Below are 22,030 nucleotides of genomic sequence, written 5' to 3'. Positions count from 1 at the left end.
AAGAATGGAAGGCTGGCTGCACACTTCAGACTTGCAGTATTTCCCAACAGGAGCTCTTGTCATTTGGGGCAGGATAATTTTTTATTTATAGGACTGTCCTATGTACTACAGGATGCTATGCATCTCTGCCCCTTGCCTACTTCATGCTTATACTGCATTTCAGTCAGTCAAGACAGTAAGCAACGACTTTACAGATTTCTTACAGATTTCCAAATGTCATAGGAGGAGATACTGTCCCCAGTTTTAGAGGTAGTTATTAATGGTCTTTATTCCAGGTTCACATGAAGAGAGAAGAAAAGCAAGAAGATCTTCTTTTTTTTGAGACAGAGTTTCGCTTTTGCTGCCTAGGCTGGAGTACCATGGCACGATCTTGGTTCACTGCAACCTCCGCCTCCTGGGTTCAAGGGATTCTCCTGCCTCAGCCTCCTGAGTAGCTGGGATTACAGGTGCCTGCCACCACATCTGGCTAATTTTTTATCTTTTTAGGAGAGACGGGGTTGCACCATGTTGGCCATGCTGTTCTCGAACTCCTGACCTCAGGTGATCTGCCTGCCTCGGCCTCCCAAAGTGCTGAAATTAGAGGTGTGAGCCACAACGCCTGGCCAAATTTGTTTTTTTTTTTTTGTCCCTGAGACAGAGTTTCGCTAGTGTTGCCCAGGCTGGAGTGCAATGGTGCAATCTCGGCTCACTGCAACCTCCGCCTCCCAAGTTCAAGCAATTCTCCTGTCTCAGCCTCCCAAGTAGCTGGGATCACAGGCACGTGGCACTACGGCCGGCTAATTTTTTTTTGTATTTTTAGTGGACAGGGTTTCGCCATGTTGGCCAGGCTGGTCTCAAACTCCTGACCTCAGGTGATCTGCCCACCTCAGCCTCCCAAAGTGCTGGGATTACGGGCATGAGCCACCAAACCCAGCCCAAATTTGTATTTTACAATCGATACTTGTCACATTCAAAATTTTTGTATGAGTCCATTTAAATTTTATATTTGCTGAACATATACTATGTTAAAATAGTCATGATATGATCTAGTACTAAAATCTGACTACTCTCTAAGCAAGATCTTAGAAATACCCTCATGTACAGCTTTCCTTTGTTTTCCTCTTAGATAATGTGAGATGTTTAAAATTCTAACCATAACACCTTGACCACTTTGGAATAGAGAAAAATCCAATGAAAAAGCAGAGGGCTGGGTGCAGTGGCTCATGCCTGTAATCCCAGCACTTTGGGAGGCCAAGGTGGGTGGATCACGTGAGGTCAGGAGTTCGAGACCAGCCTGGCGAACATGGTGAAACCCCATCTCTACTAAAAATACAAAAATCAGCTGGGTGTGGTGGCACACACCTGTAGTCTCAACTACTCGGAAGGCTGAGGCAGGAGAATTGCTTGAACTCGAGAGGTGGAGGTTGTGGTGAGACAAGATTGTACCACTGCACTCTACCCTGGGCAACAGACTCCATCTCAAAAAAAAAAAAAAAAAGCAGAATATAAAATTATTAACAAACTGCCTACAATATATTTAGGCTCACACTTTTCCCTAATTCGGGTTATAAAATTAATATAAACTCTCATTTTACATTCTCTTCATTAAAAAGTCAGATAATGGCCAGGCACAGTGGCTCACACTTGTAATCCCAACATTTTGGGAGGCCAAGGTGGGAGGATCGCTTGAGCCCAGGAGTTCAAGACAAGCCTGGGTAATACGGTGAGATACCATCTCTACAAATAATTTTTTAAAAATTAGCTAGGCGTGGTGGCATGCACCTGTGGGCCCAGCTACTCAAAAGGCTGAGGCAGAAGGACTACCTGAGCCCAGGAGGTCGAGGCTGCAGTGACACATGATCACGCCACCATATCACAGTCTGGGTGACAGAGTGAGACTCCATTTCAAAATAAATAAATAATTAAAAGTCAGATAAAATGCATGCTGTGGCCAAGTGCAGTGGCTGACGTATGTAATCCCAGCCCTGTGGGAGGCCAAGGCAGGCATATTGCTTGAGCTCAGTTCAAGACTAGCCTGGGCAACATGGTGAAACCCCATCTCTACAAAAAATACAAAAGTTAACCAGGCGTGCCCCAGCACTATCTACTATCAGTAGTCCTGATACTCAGGAGGCTGAGGTGGGAGGATCACCTGAGCCTGGGGAGGTGGAGGCTGCAGTGAGCTGTGATTATGCCACTGCACTCCAGCTTCGGCGATAGAGTGAGACCTTGTCTCAAAAACAAAGCAAACAAAAAAACATGCCTCCAAAGAAGTTTCTGGAAATATGACCACAGGCAGGGTAGAATCTGCTTTCACAGTAAATACTTACTGTGCGAGAAGCGCTGAGTGATTGGGGTTCCAGGATAAGGATAGGTACGGCTCTCCCACTGAATGTTTCCTTCCTGGACAGCCTTCATGAAACCATGATAACATTGATGGGCTACACCTAAGACAGAAAGAGCAAATCCTTCAGTCCAGACACTTAACTTATCCATCAAATTATTAAAACTGTGTCTATTACCTGTTTTTATCATTTTTATAAAACAAGTTTCTTTTTTTTTTTTGAGACGGAATCTCACTCTGTCGCCCAGGCTGGAGTGCAGCGGCGCGATCTTGGCTCACTGCAACCTCTGCCTCCCGGGTTCAAGCGATTCTCCTGCTTCAGCCTCCCAAGTGGCTGGGATTACACGCACCTGCCACCACACCCGGATAATTTTCTTTTAGTAGAGACGGGGCTTCACCATCTTGGTCAGGCTGGTCTTGAACTCCTGACCTTGTGATCTACCCACCTCAGCCTTCCAAAGTGCTGGGATTACAGGCATGAGCCACCACGCCTGGCCTATAGGACAAATTTCTTTGAGGAATTCCAAATTTATCTGATTTTCATTCAAAGGAAAGAAATTTTTTAAAACTGAAAGGCAATCCTTTCGGTTTATCAAAGTCCAGGGAGGTTAAGTGACATTAAAAATTACAAAATTAGCTCACACTGTAACTCTAGTCCCTTTTATGTTATGTTATCTCATAAAGCAACATATTAAGATAATTGATCTTATTTACTCCAAAGCAAAGGTGTTGGGGGATAATTTAGCCTTATGAAAGAGTATGATAAAACAATGTCTGGAACATAACAGGTGTTCAATAAGTATCTATAGTTGGAAACTGTAATAAAGCATTCTCTGTCTTAAATATAGAGATAATAATTAGCTTACAATTGATTATGTTTTGTTTATTTTTTTTCTTCAGACAGGGTCTTGCTCTGTTACCCAGGCTGGAGTGGCATGACTTTGGCTCACTGCAACCTCTGCCTCCCAGGCTCAAGCAATACTCCTACCTCCGCCTCCTGGGTAGCAGGGACTACAGGCGAGCACCACCATGTCTGGCTAAAATGGATTATGAAATACATAACTCAGGAAAGTTTTTTTTTTTTTGAGACAGAGTCTCGCTCTGTCGCCTAGGCTGGAGTATAGTGGCTCACCGCAACCTCTGCCTCCCGGGTTCAAGTGATTCTCCTGCCTCAGCCTCCTGAGTAGCTGGGATTACAGACATGCATCACCACGCCCAGCTAATTTTGTTATTTTTAGTAGAGACAGGGTTTCACCATGGTGGCCAGGCTGGTCTCAAACTCCCCAGCTCAGGTGATCCACCCACCTCGGCCTCCCAAAGTGTTGGGTTTACAGGCGTGAGCTACTGCATCCAACCAGGAAAAGATTTTAAAAGATGAGAGGCCAGGCACAGTGGCTCACACCTGTAATCCCAGTGCTTTAGGAAGCCAAGGCAGAAGGATAGCTTGAAGCCAGGAGTTTGAGACCAGCCTGGGCAACACAGTAAGACCCTGTTTCTCTGCAAAAAACTTTAAAATTAGTCAGGCATGGTGGTCTGCACCTGTAGTCCTACTTGGGAGGCAGAGGAGGGAGGACCACTTGTGCCCAGGAGTTCAAGGCAGCAGCGATCATGCCTATGATCATGCCATGCCACTGCACTCCAGCCTGGGCAAGACAGTGAGACCCTGTCTCTTAAAAAGCTAACAAAAAAAAGACAGACATATAACAATGGAGAGGAAAGAAACCTGTCTTATTTCTAGAGCTAATAAGCAAGGTTGCAGGATACAAGGTTAGCATACAACAATGAACAAGTAGAATTTGAAATTAAAACACATAATACCATATACATTCACACCAAAAAACGAAATACTTAGATATAAATATAACAAAATTCATACAAAATCTATATGAAGAAACCCATAAAACTATGATGAAAGAAATCAAAGAACTAAATAAAGAGATAGTCCATGTTCATGGATAGGATAAGAAGACTCAATATTGTCAAGATGTCAGTTCTTCCCAACTTGATCTATAGATTCAATGCAATCCTAGTCAAAACCCCAGCAAATTATTTTGTGAATATCGACAAACTGATTCTAAAGTTTATGTGGAGAAGCACAAGATCCAGAATAGCCAAGAAAACATGGAAGGAGAGGAACAAAGTCAGAAGACTGATACCATCTGACTTCAATACTTACTATAAAAGCTATAGTAATCAAGACAGTGTGTTATTTGCAAATAATAGACAAATAGATCAATGGAACAGAACAGAGAGCCAAGAAATAGACCCAAACAAATACAGTCCACTGATTTTTTTTAATAGAGGTGGGGTCTCACTATATTGTCTAGGCTGGTCTCAAACTCCTGAGCTCAAGCAATCCTCCCATCTCAGCCTCTCAAAGTGTTGGAATTACAGGCGTTAGCCACTGTGTCCAACCTTCACTGATCTTTGACGAAGAAGCAAAAGTAATATAATGCAGAAAAGACAGCGTTTTGCCAGGCTCAGTGGTGTATGCCTGTGGTCCTAGCTACATGAGCAGCTAAGGCAGGAGGATCGCTTGAGCCCAGGAGTACAAGGTTGTAGTGCACAATGATCCCACCTGTGAACAGCCATTGAATTTCAGCCTGGGAAACACAGTGAGACCCTATCTCTCTCTCTCTCTTTTTTTTTGAGCCTGGGTATCACTCTGTCACCTAGCATGGAGTACAGTGGCACGGTCTCCGTTCACTGCAACCTCTGCCTCCTGAGCAATCTCAGCCTCTGAGTAGCCGGGAGTACAGGCACACACCACCACACCCAGCTAATTTCTGGTTTTTTTTTTTTTTCTTTTTGTAGAGATGGGGGTTGGCCATGTTCTCAGGCTGAGAGACCCCATCTCTGTGTGTTTTTTCTTTTTTTTTCTTTTTTTTTTTTTTTTTGAGAAGGAGTCTCACTCTCTTGCCCAGGCTGGAATGCAGTGGCACAATGTCAGCTCACTGTAACTTCCACCTCCCATGTTCAAATGATTCCCCTGCCTCAGGTTCCCAAGTAGCTGAGATTACAGGCGTGTGCTACCACACTCAACTAATTTTGCATTTTTAGTAGAGACTGAGTTTCACCATGTTGGCCAGGTTGGTCTCAAACTCTTGATCTCAAGTGATCTGCCCACCTCGGCCTCCCAAAATGCTGGGATTACAGGCGTGAGCCACCATGTCTGGCCAGGAGACCCCATTTTTGTTTTGTTTTTTTTTTGAGATGGAGTCTCACTCTGTCACCTAGGCTGGAGTGCTGTGGCGCTATCTCAGCTTATTGCAACCTCCAACTCCTGGGTTCAAGTGGTTCTTCTGCCTCAGCCTTCCGAGTAGCTGGGATTACAGGCACACACCACCAGGCCCAGCTAATTTTTTTTTTTGTATTTTTAATAGAGATGGGGTTTCACCATGTTGGCCAGGATGGTCTCAATCTCTTGACCTTGTGATCCATCCACCTCGGCCTCCCAAAGTGCTGGGATTACAGGTGTGAGCCACCGCGTCTGGCCAACTCCATCTCTTAAAGAAAAAAAAAAAAAGCCTTTTCCAAAAGTGACACAAATTAAAATCTACATGCAAGAAAATGAATATAGACATCTTTCATGAAAATGAACTAAAAATGAATCACGGTCCTAAATGTAAAACATAAAACTCCTTGAAGATAACAGGAGACAAACTAGATGACCTTGAGTTTGGGGATGACTTTTTAGACACAACACCAAAGACATGATCCATGAAAGAAAGAATGACCAGGCGTGGTAGCTCACGCCTGTAATTCTAACACTTTGGGAGGCCGAGGTGGGAGGATAACTCGAGCCCAGGAGCTCAAGACCAGCCTGGGCAACACAGGGAGACCCTGTCTCGACAAAATATTTTTTAAAACATTAGCCAGGTATGGCCGGGTCAGTGGCTCACACCCGTAATCCCAGCACTTTGGGAAGCTGACCGAGGTGGGTGATCACTTAAAGTCAGGAGTTTGAGACCAGCCTGGTCAACAGGGTAAAACTCTGTCTCTACTAAAAACAAAAATTAGCCAGGTGTAGTAGCATGCACCTGTAATCCCAGCTACTCGGGAGGTGGAGGCAGGAGAATTGCTTGAACCCAGGAGGTGGAGGTTGCAATAAGCCAAGATTGCACTACTGCACTCCAGCCTGGGCGATGAAGTGAGACTCCATCTGAAAAAAAAGAAAAAAAAAATTAGCTGGGTGTGGTGGCATGTGCTTGTAGTGCCAGCTACTTGGGAAGCTAAAGTTGGAGGATCGCTTGAGCCTGGGAGGTCGAGGCTGCAGTGAGCCCTGATCACACCACTAGATTCCAGCGTAGGTGACAAAGCAAGATCTTATCCCCTACTCAAAACAATTGATAAGCCAGAATTCATTAAAACTAAAAGTTTCTGCTCTGTGAAAACTACTGTCAAGGGAATGAGAAGATAAGCCACAGACTGAGAGAAAATATTTGCAAAAGACATATCTGATAAAAGACAGTTATATAGAATATCCAAAGAACTCTTAAAACTCAACAATATTAGGGCCGAGCGTGGTGGCTAATGTCTGTAATCCTAGCACTTTGGGAGGATGAGGCAGGTGAATCACTTGACGTCAGGAGTTTGAGATCAGCCTGGCCAACATAGTGAAACCCTGTCTCTGCTAAAAATACAAAAATTACCCAGAAATCATTTGAACCCAGAAGGCGGAGGTTGCAGTGAGCCAATATTGTGCCACTGCACTCCAGTCTAGGCAACAGAGCAGGACTCTGTCTCAAAACAAACATACATACATACAAACAAAAAAACTCAACAACATTAATAAACAAACAACCCAATTAAAAAACAGGTCAAGGCCGGGTGTGGTGGCTCACACCTGTAATCCTAGCACTTTGGGAGGCCAAGGTGGGTGAATCACGAAGTCAGGAGATCCAGACTATCCTGGCTAACAAGGTGAAACTCCGTCTCTACTAAAAATACAAAAAATTAGCCAGGCGTGGTGGCGGACGCCCGTAGTCCCAGCTACTTGGAAGGTTGAGGCAAGAGAATGGCGTGAACCCAGGAGGTAGAGCTTGCAGTGAGCCGAGATCGTGCCCCTGCACTCCAGCCTGGGCAACACAGTGAGACTCTGTCTCAAAAAAACAAACAAAATAAAGGGTCAAAGGCCTGGCATGGTGGCTCATAATTCCAGGACTTTAGCAGGCCCAGGTGGGAAGATCGCTTGATCCCAAGAGTTCAGGACCAGCCTGGCAACACAGTGAGACCTCATCTCTACAAAAATAAATAAATAAATAAATAAATACAAAAATTAGCTGGGTGTGGTGGTACACACCTGTAGTCCCAGCTACTTGAGAGGCTGAGGCGAGAGGACTGCTTGAGCCCAGGAAATTGAGGCCGCAATGAGCTATGATCATGCCACTGTGCTCTAACCTGGGTGACAGAGCAAGACCTTGTCTCAAAAAAAAAAAAAAAAAAAAAACCACACGCACAATAAAAATCAGTCAAAGACCTGAAACAGACACTTCACCGAAGAAGATACGTGGATAACACATAAGCACATGAAAATATGCTCCATATCATTTGTCATCAGGGAAACGCTAATTATAATGAAATACCACTACACATCTATGAGAATGATGAAAATCCCAACTACTACTACAAATGCTGGTGAGATTGTGGAGCAAAAGGAACTCTCATTCACTGCTAGTGGGAGTACAAAATGGTTCAGCCACTTAAAACAGTTCGGCAGTTCCTTACAAAACTAACCATGCTCTTACCATATGATCCAGCAATTGTGCACCTTGGTATTTACCCAAAGAAGCTGAAAACTTATGTCCACAGAAAAACCTGCACATGGATGTACACCAGCTTTATTCATAATTGTCAAACCTTGGAAGCAACCAAGATGCCCTTTCAGTAACTGAATGGGTAAACAAACTGTGGTGCATCTAGACAATGAAATATTACTCAGCACTAACAAAAAAAGAAATCATGAAAAGAAATGGAGGAAGCCGGGAACGGCGGCTCACGCCTATAATCCCAGCACTTTTGGAAGCTGAGGCAGGAAATCACTGGAGCTCAGGAGTTTGAGACTAGCCTGGGGAACAGCAAGATCCTATCTCTATAAAATTTTTTTTTTAATTACACAGGCATGGTGGTGCACACCTGTGGTCCCAGCTATTCCAGTGGCTGAGATGGGAGGATCACTTGAGCCCAGGAGGTGGAGGTTGCAGTTAGCCAAAATCACGCCAATGCACTCCAGCCTGGGCAACAAAGCAAGACCCTGTCTCCAAAAAAAAAAAGAGGAAACTTAAATGCAAATATTACTAAGTGAAAGAAACCAATCAGAAAAGGCTATATACTATATGATTCCAACTATATGACCATCTAGAAAAGGCAAAACTATGGAGACAGTAAAAAAATCAGTGATTGCCAGAGGTTGGTGGAAGGAAAGGATAAAGAGGGAGAGTATACAGGATTTTTAGGGCAGTGAAGCTATTATGATATTATAACAGTGGATATGTGTCATTATACATTCATCCAAACCCATAGAATACATAACACCAAGCATGAACATTAATGTAAACTATGGACTTTGGGATAATAACAATGTTTCAGTATAGGTTCATCAATTGTAACACATGTACCACTCTGGTGAGGGATGCTGATAATGGGAGAGGCTATACATGTGTCAGGATAGGGGGTAAATGAGAAATTGGTTTTGTTTCTTTTTTTTTTTTTTGAGATGGAATCTCACTCCGTCATCCAGACTCGAGTGCAGTGGCTCGATCTTGGCACACTGCAACCTCTGCCTCCCAGGTTCGAACAATTCTGCTGTCTCAGCCTCCCAAGTAGCTGGGACTACAAGCACCCACCACCATGCCCAGCTAATTTTTGTATTTTTAGTAGAGATGAGGTTTCACCATGTTGGCAGGCTGGTCTTGAACTCCTGATCTCAAGTGATCCGCCCACATTGGCCTCCCAGAGTGCTGGGAATACAGGCATGAACCACTGTGCCCGCTCAGAGGAATCTGTTTCTCCTGCTGAATTTTGCTGTGAACCTAAAAGTGCTCTTAAAAAAAAAAAAAGTCTATTAAAATTAAAAACAAAGAAACAAAACTATCTCATCAGAGACTTCTGCCAGAAAGATCGATTTAAGACTGTGAGTACTAGGGTAGGGTTCTTTTCTTAAAAAAATAAAAAAAGAAAGAAAAGGAAATAAAAAAGAAAAGAAAAGGATAGGATAGGATAAGATAGGGAGAAGAAGAGAGAAGAGAAAAGAAAAAAGAAAAGAAAACCAAAATAAGACTGCCAAAGAAAACCTAGGATAAATTCATATATTTGATTAAATCACAGTCCCTTACCTGTGGTTTTCCTCCCTTTATTTGAGAAGTGAAAGCATGTATTTCCACAGTGCAGGGAGCCAATCTCTCCTGAAGAGCTCGTCAACTCAGAATATAGAAGCAGGCTGTGTGTGCCAGTATTAGCAGTTATAATCAAATAAGCACAGGGCCCATAGAGCAGTTTCAATAGCTGGCTGTTAGCCCTCTAGGTGGACTTTGGGAGTTGACAAGGACTTCCCTCCCCATGAGAACCACCTTGATGCAAGGAAAATATTTTAAAACTGATTGATTCTGATCTAAAGATTGTTCTCTGTTATATCTCTGGCTGTCTTGTTCCCCCAGGAAAGAACACATCGAGACAACCCTCGCTTGATCAAAAATTACTCAACTTGACTGATCATCTTCAAACAAAAAGCAGGCCCTTTCCCCTTAAGATGCAATGAAGCCACTAACTACTTTCTGCTAATTAAAAATACAGCATGTCTAGCAACCTAAACATTTAGCAAAAAGTTGAAATCTTGATTAGGAAAAGGATGAAAAAAGGACCAGAGTCTTGCTCGGTCGCCCAGGCTGGAGTCCAGTGGGTGATCTCGGCTCACTGCAACCTCCACCTCCTGGGTTCAAGCAATTCTCCTGCCTCAGCCTCCCCAGTAGCTGGGATTATAGGCACCCACCACCACGTCCAGCTAATTTTTGTATTTTCAGTAGAGACAAGGTTTCACCTTGTTGGCCTGGCTGGTCTCGAACTCCTGACCTCAGGTGATCCGCCTGACTCAGCCTCACAAAGTGCTGGGATTATAGGAGTGAGCCACTGCGCCCGGCCAAGAAACATATTTTAAAAAGTAAAAGATGTACATAGGGTCTTTGCTGTTTAGAGATAAAATCAAATGACAAATGCTTTCAAGAAAGCACAGTTGCTAAAAGTAGCTACTCAGAGACAATATGCAGCCTTAATCAGAGCATGGACTCTAAAGCCAGATTGCCTGAATGTGAATCTTTAATCCTGTATTTACTACCCATGTAAATAAGTTAACTGTGCCTCACTCAGTTCTGTCATCTATAAAATGCAGTATGTTCTAGTCATAGTTTGCTATGTGAATGTAAAGCAGTTACAATAGTGCTTGACACATGATAAAAGCTATGCTCACATTGGCTATTACTATTATCCCATATCCATTTCTATTTTGCCCATTCAAGAACAATACTATTAATTCACTTGGGAGGCTGAGGCGGATGGATCAGGAGATCGAGACCATCCTGGCTATCACAGTGAAACCCCATCTCTACTAAAACTACAAAAAATTAGCCGGGCGTGGTAATGGGCGCCTGAAGACCCAGCTACTCCAGAGGCTGAGGCAGGAGAATGGCATGAACCCGGGAGGGGGAGCTTGCTGTGAGCCAAGATTGCACCACTGCATTCCAGCCTGGGCGACAGAGCGAGACTCTGTCTCAAAAAAAAAAAAAAAAAAAAAAAGAACAATACGATTAACCAGATCAACTCTAAGAATATGAAGCTTTTAAAAAGAATCCTCATTTTAAAAAATGCAAATGGGATTAGATACTTTAGTATTCAAGCTGTTCACTGAACTAACCAGGGTAAGAAAAAAAAGAAAATGTAGTATCGTCTAATACCAGATTTTATAACCATAATACATTTAAGGGAGGAAAAAAACTAAATTTGGAGTCTAAAAATAAATCAATGAAATTTGAAATCAATAAATAAACCTTTCTCCTATCCACAGTACCTTTGATAAGTCGATACCACTGTTTGCAGACAAGGGCCGCAGTTTTGTGTTCCTGATATGGTGACAGAAAGGACAGGATATACTCCAAAACCTCTTCTGGCAGCTCCGACATGGACCTATTATGTCTAGTCTCGTCAGCCTCCAATACTGGGTGGGGCTCCTCATCTTGCTCCATTGTCCCTTCCAGCACAGTTTCTTCCTGGTCCACAGCCATGAAACTGTCATCTTCACTGTCTGAGGAGCTGGCCATGACATCCCACTCAACAGCTGTAATAGGTAAAATACAAATATCAGTATTGCACTGAAAGCAGCTCAAAAACAATTCAGGCATGCACATCTAAGCTCTTCATAATTTCGTTTCCACTCTCAGTATGAAATCTGCTCTTCAGCACTTTCCAACACCAGTTGTGAGCCACCTTAATTCGACAGGTACAGCTCAAATACCAAGCCCATCCCCAAAGGCTTCTGATTACATTTTTTCTCTTCACTGAAAACCAGAGTGGCAGCCAAGTTCTGGTATAACCATAAACCAGAAAACTTGTTCTCCAACAATTCCTCTAACTCAAGGATCTGACTGACTGACAGCAAAGAGAAGAGCAACTAGCCTCCTTGACCAGTAACAATGATCTAAGACCTCAAACTTTGAAGAAAAAACTAACTCTGGGTCCTGCAAAGAGTAACAACATTCTGAGAATATAGGTTAAGAAATAACGGGTTTTCAGCCAGGCACGGTGGCTCACACCTGTAATCCCAGCACTTTGGGAGGCCAAGGCAGGCAGATCGCCTGAAATCAGAAGTTTGAGACCTGCCCGACCAACATGGAGAAACCCCGTCTCTACTAAAAATTCAAAATTAGCCAGGCCTAGTGGCACATGCCTGTAATCCCAGTTACTCGGGAGGCTGAGGCAGGAGAATCACTTGAACTTGGGAGGCAGAGTTGCAGTGAGTTGAGATCGTGCCACTGCACTCCAGCCTGGGCAACAAGAGCGAATCTCCAACTCAAAAAAAAAAAAAGAAAGAAAGAAAGGAAAGAACAGTTTTTCTAAGCTTTTATGCAGGATGAGTTACTTAACCTTTTTCTTGTTTGCCCCGAGAATACTCGCCAGCAGTGCCTGCAACTGCGGCATTGACCCCGAGTTAACTTTGCCAGAAACAAAAGACATCATTCTATTTATAGAATTCTGTTTTTAGTAGTGGTTATTTCCATTTACAAAATATAGTAATTCTTGGTTGGGTGCACTGGCTCATGCCTGTAATCCCAGCACTTTGGGATTCCAAGGCGGGCAGATCACCTTAGGTCAGGAGTTCGAGACCAACGTGGGCAACATGGTGAAACCCCGTCTCTACTAAAAATACAAAAATTAGCCAGGTGTAGTGGAGCGTGCCTGTAATCCCAGCTACTCAGGAGACTGAGGCAGGAGAATCGCTTGAACCTGGGAGACAGAGGTTGCAGTGAGCCGAGATCATGCCATTGCACTCCAGCCTGGGCCACAGAGCAAGACTCTGTCTCAAAAACAAACAAACAAACAAACAAAAAGAAAGAAGATAGTAAATGTTCCAAGAATAGGCTTCACTTGCTAAAATACCAAATACAAGGCAATATTTACAATAGAAAATATCATAAGAGATCCAGGCAGTAAAAAACTAGAACATGAATGTCTATCAACAACAGAACAGATAAATTGTGGTACATTTGCCATGAAATATTATAGAGCAAAGAACCACAGGTTACATACATATAAATAAATATCTCAAACATAATGTTAAGCAAAAGAACATAGAAGGCCAGATGCAGTGGCTTACACCTGTAATCCCAACACTTTGGGAGGCCGAGGCGGGCGGATTACCTGAGGTCAGGAGTTCAAGACCAGCCTGGCCAACATGGTGAAACCCCGTCTCTACTAAAAAATATAAAAATTAGGCCGGGCGCAGTGGCTCACACCTGTAATCCCAGCACTTTGGGGACCGAGGTAGGCGGATCATCTGAGGTCAGGAGTTTAAGACCAGCCTGGTCAACATTGGTGAAACTCCATCTCTACTAAAAATGCAAAAACTAGCCGGGCGTGGTGGCGTATGCCTGTAGTCCCAGCTTCTAGGGAGGTTAAGGCATGAGAATCACTTGAACCTGGAAGGCGGTGGTTGCAATGACTGCACTCCAGCCTGGGCAATAGAGTGAGATTGTCTCAACAAACAAACAAAAAACCAAAACTTAGCCAGGCTTGGTGGCGCACGTGCCTGTAATCCCAGTTACTTGGGAGGATGAGGCAGGAGAATCACTGGAACCTGGGAGGCAGAGGTTGCAGTTAGCCAAGACTGGGCAACTGCACTCCAGCCTAGACAATACAGCGAGACTCCATCTCAAAAACAAAAACAAAAACAAAAACAAAAAACAGAACACAGAAGAATGGGCAAGCACAGTGGCTCATCCCTATAATCCCAACGCTTTAGTAAGCCAAAGCAGGAGGATCATTTGAGGTCAGGAATTTGAGACCAGCCTGGGCAACAAAATGAGGCACCATCTCTATAAAAAAATAATTAACCGGGTGTGGTGGCACTCATCTGTGGTCCCAGCTACCCAGGAGGCTGAAGAGGAGGATTGCTTAAGCCCAAGAGTTCGAGGCTACAGGAAGCCATGATCACACCACTGGACTCCAGCCTGGGCAACAGAGTGAGACCCTGTCTCGAAGAAAAAAAAAAAAAAAGAAGAATATATATTGTATGATTACAATGATATCAAGTTCAAAATGAGGCAAAATTTATGCTGTTACAAGTGAGGTATCTGAGGTACTAGTAAAGTTCTGTTTCCTGATTGGGTACTGGTTACACAGATGTCTTTTGTTTGTAAAAAATTTACTGAGCTGAATACTCATGCATTTCTCTAAAGTTTGTTAAAATACTGGCTGGGTGCAGTGGCTCATGCCTGTAATCCCAGAACTTTGGGAGGCCAAGGCGGGGAGATCACCCCAGGTCAGGAGTTTGAGACCAGCATGGCTAGCATGATGAAACCCCGTGTCTACTAAAAACACAAAAATTAGTCGGGTGTGGTGGCACGTGCCTGTAATCCCAGCTACTCAGGAGACTGAGGCAGGACAATTGCTTGAACCCGGGAGGCAGAGGTTGCAGTGAGCTGAGGTCGCTCCACTGCACTCCAGCCTGGGCGATGGAGCAAGACTCCATCTTAAATAAATAAAGTTTGCCAAAATAAGCCATTATCAGCAGTTACTTCTAGTGAGAACATTATTGATAATTTTAAAAATGTCTTCTTTGTGTTTATCTGTAGTCCCTAAATTTTCTACAAAGAAAACATACACACAGAGGCAGGCATCTCATTTATACTCCTATGACATGATACGCAAAGTCTGAGGTAAAACCAGTAAAATGAAGGAAATAGGGTGTTTTATGTAAGAACTGTGTTGCAGATTAGATTCTCCAAGAAGCAGATGCTAAACAGAATTCAGAATGAAAAAAGTTTAATGGTAAGTAACTTCTGGAAGAAGTGCAGAAAGAGCAGGATTGGGCAGGAGGAACCATCAGACCACAATGCAGACCTGACAAAGCCTGTCCAACAGAGAGCTTGAGAGCAAAGACAGCCACTCAGGGGAATGTAGTACTGGGCAGAAAAGGCAAAGCTCTTAATCACTGCTACGCTCAACCACTGGCAGAAGGCTCCAAAGCTGAGGCAGACACTAAAGGAGCTAACAGCTTCAGCTAGCCTCCTTACAGATGGACAGTCCTTTTGAAGGGATATTTTTATTATTTTTTAATACATTTATTTCCCTTGCTCCACACACATCTACCCAGATCATTTACTATGCCACCCCACTTTACAAATTTCCAGCATTCCCTCTAGCACTGATGAAAGTAAGAATAATAAGGGTCTTCTCTTCCCAGTTCTTCCCAGAATTGGGAAAAGGTGGATTGCGGGGGGCAGAGACGAAGAGAAGAGTAATCTCGAAATATACTTTGGGGCTTTGAGAAAGATCTGAAATGTTCCAAAAAGTGACAGAGGGGGGAGAGCAGAGAACAGAAACCTCCTATCTCATCTCTACCACTGCAGTAATTCATGCACTAATTATGTGTAACATCTTTTAAAACTGGAAGGATCACATTAAGGAAAATGAAAACATGAACTCATAAAATTGCTTCCAAGATAATTTATCTACCAAACTGGCTGAAAGCTCATGATACTACAAATGTGTCCTAGCACAGTGGCTATTAGAATCTTAGTGATAATCAGCAATTGGTGGCTACTTGGAAGGACTGGAATGGCTTAAGTCCACCTGGTGGTGTGGGGAAAAGGCAGTGATGGTGAGAAGGGAGCAATTCCCTTCATTCCTCAAAAGCAGAAGAGTATTATAATGGGTTTCCTGAAAACTGTATTAAAAAAAGGATCCCAGGCCAGGTGTGGTGGTTCACGCCTGTAATCCCAGCACTTTGGGAAGCTGAGGCAGGCGGATGACAAGGTCAGGAGTTTGAGACCAGCCTGGCCAACATGGTGAAACTCCGTCTCTACTAAAAACACACAAATTAGCTGGGCATGGTGGCGCATGCCTGTAGTCCCAGCTACTCGGGAGGCTGAGGCAAGAGAATTGCTTGAACCTGGGAGGTAACATAGCAGTGAGCCTAGATTATGCCACTGCACTCCAGCCTGGGTGACAGAGTAAGACTCCATCTCAGAAAAGAAAAGAAAAGAAAAGAAAAGAAAAGAAAAGAAAAGAAAAGAAAAACGATCCTAGTTAGGCCTCCTTCCATGCTCACGGGGATAAGGTGTTTTTCAACATGACTGACTTGCTAGAGGGAGGCCTTTCAAACAACAGAGACCTCCATTTCCAGCCCAAATTCCTGTCTTAAAACATATGCCGAGTGTGGTGGCTCATACCTGTAATCCCAGCACTTTGGGAGGCCAAGGCGGGTGGATCACCTGAGGTCAGGAGTTCAAGACCAGCCTGGCCAACATGGTGAAACCCCGTCTCTACTAAAAATACAAAAAACTAGCTGGGCGTGGTGGCAGGTGCCTGTAATCCCAGCTACTGAGGAGGTTAAGGCAAGAGAATGGCTTGGACTGGAGAGGCAGAGGTTGCAGTAAGCCGAGATCACGCCATGCACTCTAGCCTGGGCAACCAAAGCAAACTCCATATCAGGAAAAAAAAAAAAAAAAAAAAAATCAAACCATGCCTTTTATTACTGGAAAAAATATCACTTCCCATAGTCCCCCTTACTTGTTCCCTTGTATATTATCATTTCCTACTGGCTAACTTCCCTGATTTATTAACTTTCTCATATATATATAAAAATATATAAACATATATATACACAGATATAAATATATATACATATATAAATATATATATACACACATATATATAAATTTTTTTTTTAAGTAGGGTCTCACTCTGTCACCCAGGCTGGAGTGAAGTGGCACAATCTCAGCTCACTGCAACCTCTGCCTCCCAGGTTCAAGTGATTCTCCCACTTCAACCTCCCAAGTAGCTGGCACGTGCCACCATGCCCAGCTAATTTTTTTTTTTTTTTTTTTTGAGATGGGAGTCTCTCCCTGTGCCCCAGGCTGAGTGCAGTGGCATGACCACATTTTTGTATTTTTCGTAGAAACAGGGTTTCACCATGTTAGCCAGGTTGGTCTCAAACTCCTGACCTCAAGTGATCCACCCACCTCAGCCTCCCAAAGTGCTGGGATTACAGCCGTGAGCCACCGTGCCCAACCTAACTTTCTTATGTTTTTAACCTCCACTCAGTTCTAAAATTCACCAAGGAAAAGAGTCCAAAGAAATGGATTAGTTTGGCTGCATGGTTGACATTTAAATTAAATACAGCATCTCAAATACAGTTGCTCCCTTGCACATTTTGACAGACTATAAGCCTAAGGTCTGTTGCAGAACAAAATGAATCAATGGAGGCTGCAAAAGATTATTTACATTACTATTTTTCCCAATCAGAATAAATTTGATTCAATAAAACTCACTCTCTTTCCAAATTGTCTTAAAATACAATAGCAAGCCAACATAAAGAGACTCATACTGCTGTAATAGCCAATATTAAGCAATTTCCACCATTCAACTGTTACACCCTCCACAAAAACATCAAACCCCACACCTTTGAGGGCATGTTTGCTAATTTGGCCCTAGGAACAGATGCCAAGGAGAACACACATGGGTGAGCTCAGATGCAACTCCTCTGTAATTACATGCCCAACACCAATTTGCATAGCACTTCTTTTTCACTTCCATGATTAGGTAACAAAATCATCACTCATATTCCCCCAAGGATATAGAGGCATTTTGAAACCCTGAGTTTTTCTTGTTTTCATGCCAAAAGAAGCCCTATAAACTTTTCACACGTAAGTATACTAACTCAGTGAATGTAGTTTTCATGAAACTGTTTAAAAGAAGTCCTTCTCACCTTTCACATTTGTGTTAGACCTTCTCAGCTTCCCCAACGGATTGAATGAATGTACTAGAATCTGAGCTCCCTGGGGACACGACCATTGGCCTAGGCATCTTTGTCTTCTTAGCACTAGGCATTCAAATGAGTGTACGGTTTATTGACATGTCTACTCAGAACACCTTTGTGCTGAGCTTGCATGGGTTTTGTTTTTTTTTAAGATAGGGTTCTGGCCGGGCGCCGTGGCTCACGCCTATAATCCCAGCACTTTGGGAGGCCAGGGTGTGCGAATCACCTGAGGTCAGGAGTTCGAGACCAGCCTCAACATGGAGAAACCCCGTCTCTACTAAATATACAAAAATTAGCTGGGCATGGTGGTGCATGCCTGTAATCCCAGCTACTTGGGAGGCTGAGGCAGAATTGCTTGAACCTGGGAGGCAGAGGTTGCAGTGAGCCGAGATCATGCCATTGTACTCCAGCCTGGGCAACAAGAGCGAAACTCTGTCTCAAAAAAATAAATAAATAAAATAAAAAATAAAGATAAGGTTCTGCTCTGTCACCCAGGCTATAATTGTACAGTGGCACAATTATAGCTCACTGCAGCCTTTAACTCCTAGGCTCAAGTGATCCTCCGTCCCAATGTTCCAAAGTGCTGGGAATACAAGTATAAGTCACTGTGCCCAGTCGTTATTTTATAATAGAAATTACATCATTAGGCCAGGTGTGGTGGCTCACGCCTGTAATCCCAGCACTTTGGGAGGCTGAAAAGTAAAAAAAAAAAAAGAAGGGACTGGACTGAATGGAGGCATCCACGGTCATCCCACAGCATGAGGGCTTCTGAGGTTTTAGGGACAAAGCAGCAACCCTGAACAGATGTCATTATGAACTCATAAAATTAACCACCTCAGCAGCACTAATGTAGGCTAAGTACTAAATGCTACTCTTGAAAATATAAAATACTGTTGAATGAGAGATATATAGAAGATCATAAAATGATTCAATCTAAGACAATAAGCCTTCTTATGAATATACCACCATTATCATTGTATCAACTCAAATGAAAAAGTTATAGAAAGTGGAAAAAGGACAAAATTAAAAATTCTACCCTACTCCATGCATTCAACAAATATCAATGAAACATTTGCTATATGTAAAAATACTGTGCTTATTGCAAGCTTGACTACTATCAAATATTAAAAACACAAAAAGAAAAAAATATACTGTGCTCAGCTCCCACACAACATACAAAAAGAAGATATGTCACTATTTGCTCTCAAACAGATTGACCCACTAAGAGCCAAGGACACATAAATTAATAATAACAACACAGAACATTATATAATAAATGACCTATGAGACAAAACAAGAAGCTTTAGTGGTTCAAGGAAGAGATGGCTTCCAACCAGTATAAGGAAGGTTCACAGACAAGCATTTCAGCTGAGTTTTAAAGATTAGGTAGAAGCCAGGTGTGGTGACTCACGTCTGTAATCCAAGCACTTTGGGAAGTCAAAGCAGGCAGAAAACTTGAGTCCAGGAGTTTGAGACCAGCCTAGGCAACATGACAAAACCCTTCTCTACAAAAAATACAAAAATTAGTTGGTCATGGTGGTGCACACCTGTAGTCCCAGCTACAGGGGGGTTGAGGTGCGAGGATCGTTTGAGCCAGGAGGTTGATGCTGCAGTGAGCCAAGATCGCACAACTACACTCCAGCCTGGGTCACACAGCAAGACTCTGTTTCAAAAAATCAAAAAACAATAACAAAAATAAAGAATAGGTAGATTTCAGAGAATAAAATTGGAGAAGGTGAAAGTATTAAACATTGTCAAATTATTGTCCCTTAAACTGATATCCTTTGTCACTAACAGAATTACCTTTAGAGCTGGGTGCAGTGGCTCACACCAGTAAACCCAACACTTCGAGAGGCCAAGATGGGCAGATTACTTGAGCCTAGGAGTTCGTGACCAGCCAAAGCAACAAAGGGAGACCCTGTCTCTATAAAAAACACAAAAATTGGCCAGGAGCGGTAGCTCACGCCTGTAATCCCAGCACTTTGGAAGGCCGAGGTGGGTGGATCACAAGGTCAGGAGATCGAGACCATCCTGGCTAACACGGTGAAACCCCATCTCTACTAAAAATACAAAAAAATAGCTGGACGTTGTGGCAGGCGCCTGTAGTCCCAGCTACTCAGGAGGCTGAGGCAGGAGAATGGCATGAACCCAGGAGGCGGAGTTTGCAGTGAGCCGAGATTGCTCCACTGCACTCCAGCCTGGTGAGACTCTGCCTCAAAAAAAAAAAAAAAATTAGCCAGGCATGGTAGGGCAAACCTGTTGTCCCAGCTACTTGGGAGGCTGAGGTGGGAGGATCTCTTGAACCCAAGACGTGGAGGCTGCAGTGAGCCAGGATCATGCCACTGCACTCCAGCTTGGGCAACAGAGCAAGATTCTGTCCCAAAACAACAACAACAACAAAACAAAGTTACCTTTAAGACAAAAAAACAAAACAAAACTGAAAAACACATTTTTTACCTAATTGTTTTTATCGTAAGTACACACTATTTAATATTTTAAATTCTACACTAACAAAGCGTATACTCTAGAGACTTATTACTGACAGTCTGACCAAAAAAAAAAAAGCCTAGAAACAGAATAATTTGGCACAACCATTGTTGCTATTAGCAAACTGAGCTATTACGACAAGCAGTCAGGAAGCTATTTTACAAAGCATACCAAATTTCATAACAGATATCAGCTGCAGTTTTTAAAAATGGTGAACTCATTAGTGTGTTACCCAATTAAGATTCCCTTAATAAAACAGAAAAATTTGTAAATGGAAAAATAAAGTATTCCCACAAACTACCCATCAATATACTTTCTTTTTTTGTTGTTTTGTTTTTGAGACAGAGTCTGGCTTTGTCACCTAGGCTGGAGTGCAGTGGAACTCACTCAAGTGATTCTCCTACCTCAGCCTCCAGAGTAGCTGGGATTACAGGCATGCACCACCACGCCCAACTGATTTTTGTATTTTAGTAGAGACAGGGTTTCACCATGCTGGCCAGGCTGGTCTCGAACTCCTGACCTCAGGTGATCCGCCTACCTCGGCCTCCTAGAGTGCTGGGATTACAGGCGTGAGCCACTGCATCCAGTTGAAAATTTCATATGGAGAACCATATGTTTTAAATTCAGCAAAACGTTTTATTTGGTAGAAAGTTATCATGGAGGCCGGGCACGGTAGCTCACGCCTGTAATCCCAGCACTTTGGGAGGCCGAGGCGGGTGGATCACAAGGTCAGGAGATTGAGACCATCCTGGCTAACCCAGTGAAACCCCGTCTCTATTGAAAATACAAAAAATTAGCGGGGCGCGGTGGCGGTTGACTGTAGTACCAGCTACTCGGGAGGCTGAGGCAGGAGAATAGCATGACCCCGGGAGGCGGAGCTTGCAGTGAGCCGAGATCCCCCCCCACTGCACTTCAGCCTGGGCTACAGAGTGAGACTCCATCTCAAAAAAAAAAAAAAAAGAAAGGTATGATGGAACTTTAATGCCCAAATTTATATGTATATGTGTGTGTTTGTGTGTATGTATATATACAGTGTGTGTGTGTATATATATATATTGTGTGTGTGTGTGTATATATATATATTCTTTTTTTTTTTTTTTGAGATGGAGTTTCACTCTTGTTGCCCAGGCTGGAGTGCAATGGCACGATCTTGGTGCAACCTCCACCTCCCCAGTTCAAGCGATTCTCCTGTAGTAGCTGGGATTACAAGCATGCGCCACCATGCCCGGCTAATTTTGTATTTTTTAGTAGAGACGGGGTTTCTCCATGTTGGTCAGGCTGGTCTCGAACTCCCAACCTCAGGTGATCCACCTGCCTCAGCCCCCCAAAGTGCTGGGATTACAGGCATGAGCCACCATGCCCGGTCTCTTTATTGTTAATACAACTACTTGAGTTTTAAATTTTCTTCTTGAGGCCAGGTGTGGTAGCTCATGCCTGTAATCCCAGCACTTTGGGAGGCCAAAGCAAGTGGATCACTTGAGTTCAGGAGTTCAAGACCAGACTGGGCAACATGGTGAAACTCCCTCTCTACAAAAAATACAAAAATTAGCGTGGTGTGGTGGTGCACACTTGTAGTCTCAGCTACTCAGGAGGCCAAAGTAGGAGGATCACTTGAGCCCAGGAGGTAGAGGTTGCAGTGAGCCAAGATCACACTGCTGTATTGCAACCTGGACAACAGAACCAAACCCTGTCTC

General features: G+C 43.3%; 1 protein-coding gene across 1 annotated transcript in view; it reads right to left on the bottom strand.

Annotated features, from left to right (window-relative positions):
- The window catches only part of FBXO42 (F-box protein 42), a 95,055-nt gene that overhangs the window by 52,690 nt on the left and 20,335 nt on the right, over positions 1 to 22,030 (bottom strand). The window contains exons 2-3 of the mRNA NM_001266406.1: positions 11,382 to 11,648; positions 2,310 to 2,426 (exon numbers count right to left, since the gene is read on the bottom strand). Coding sequence (NP_001253335.1) covers positions 2,310 to 2,426; positions 11,382 to 11,631 — 367 coding nt within the window. The 5' untranslated portion in view covers positions 11,632 to 11,648. The remainder of the gene's footprint in view (positions 1 to 2,309; positions 2,427 to 11,381; positions 11,649 to 22,030) is intronic.

The sequence above is a fragment of the Macaca mulatta genome, chromosome 1 (assembly GCF_049350105.2).
Source record: "Macaca mulatta isolate MMU2019108-1 chromosome 1, T2T-MMU8v2.0, whole genome shotgun sequence".
Lineage (NCBI taxonomy): Eukaryota > Metazoa > Chordata > Mammalia > Primates > Cercopithecidae > Macaca > Macaca mulatta.
Note: the sequence above shows the minus strand (reverse complement) of the source record. Positions and strands in the feature narration are given on the sequence as shown.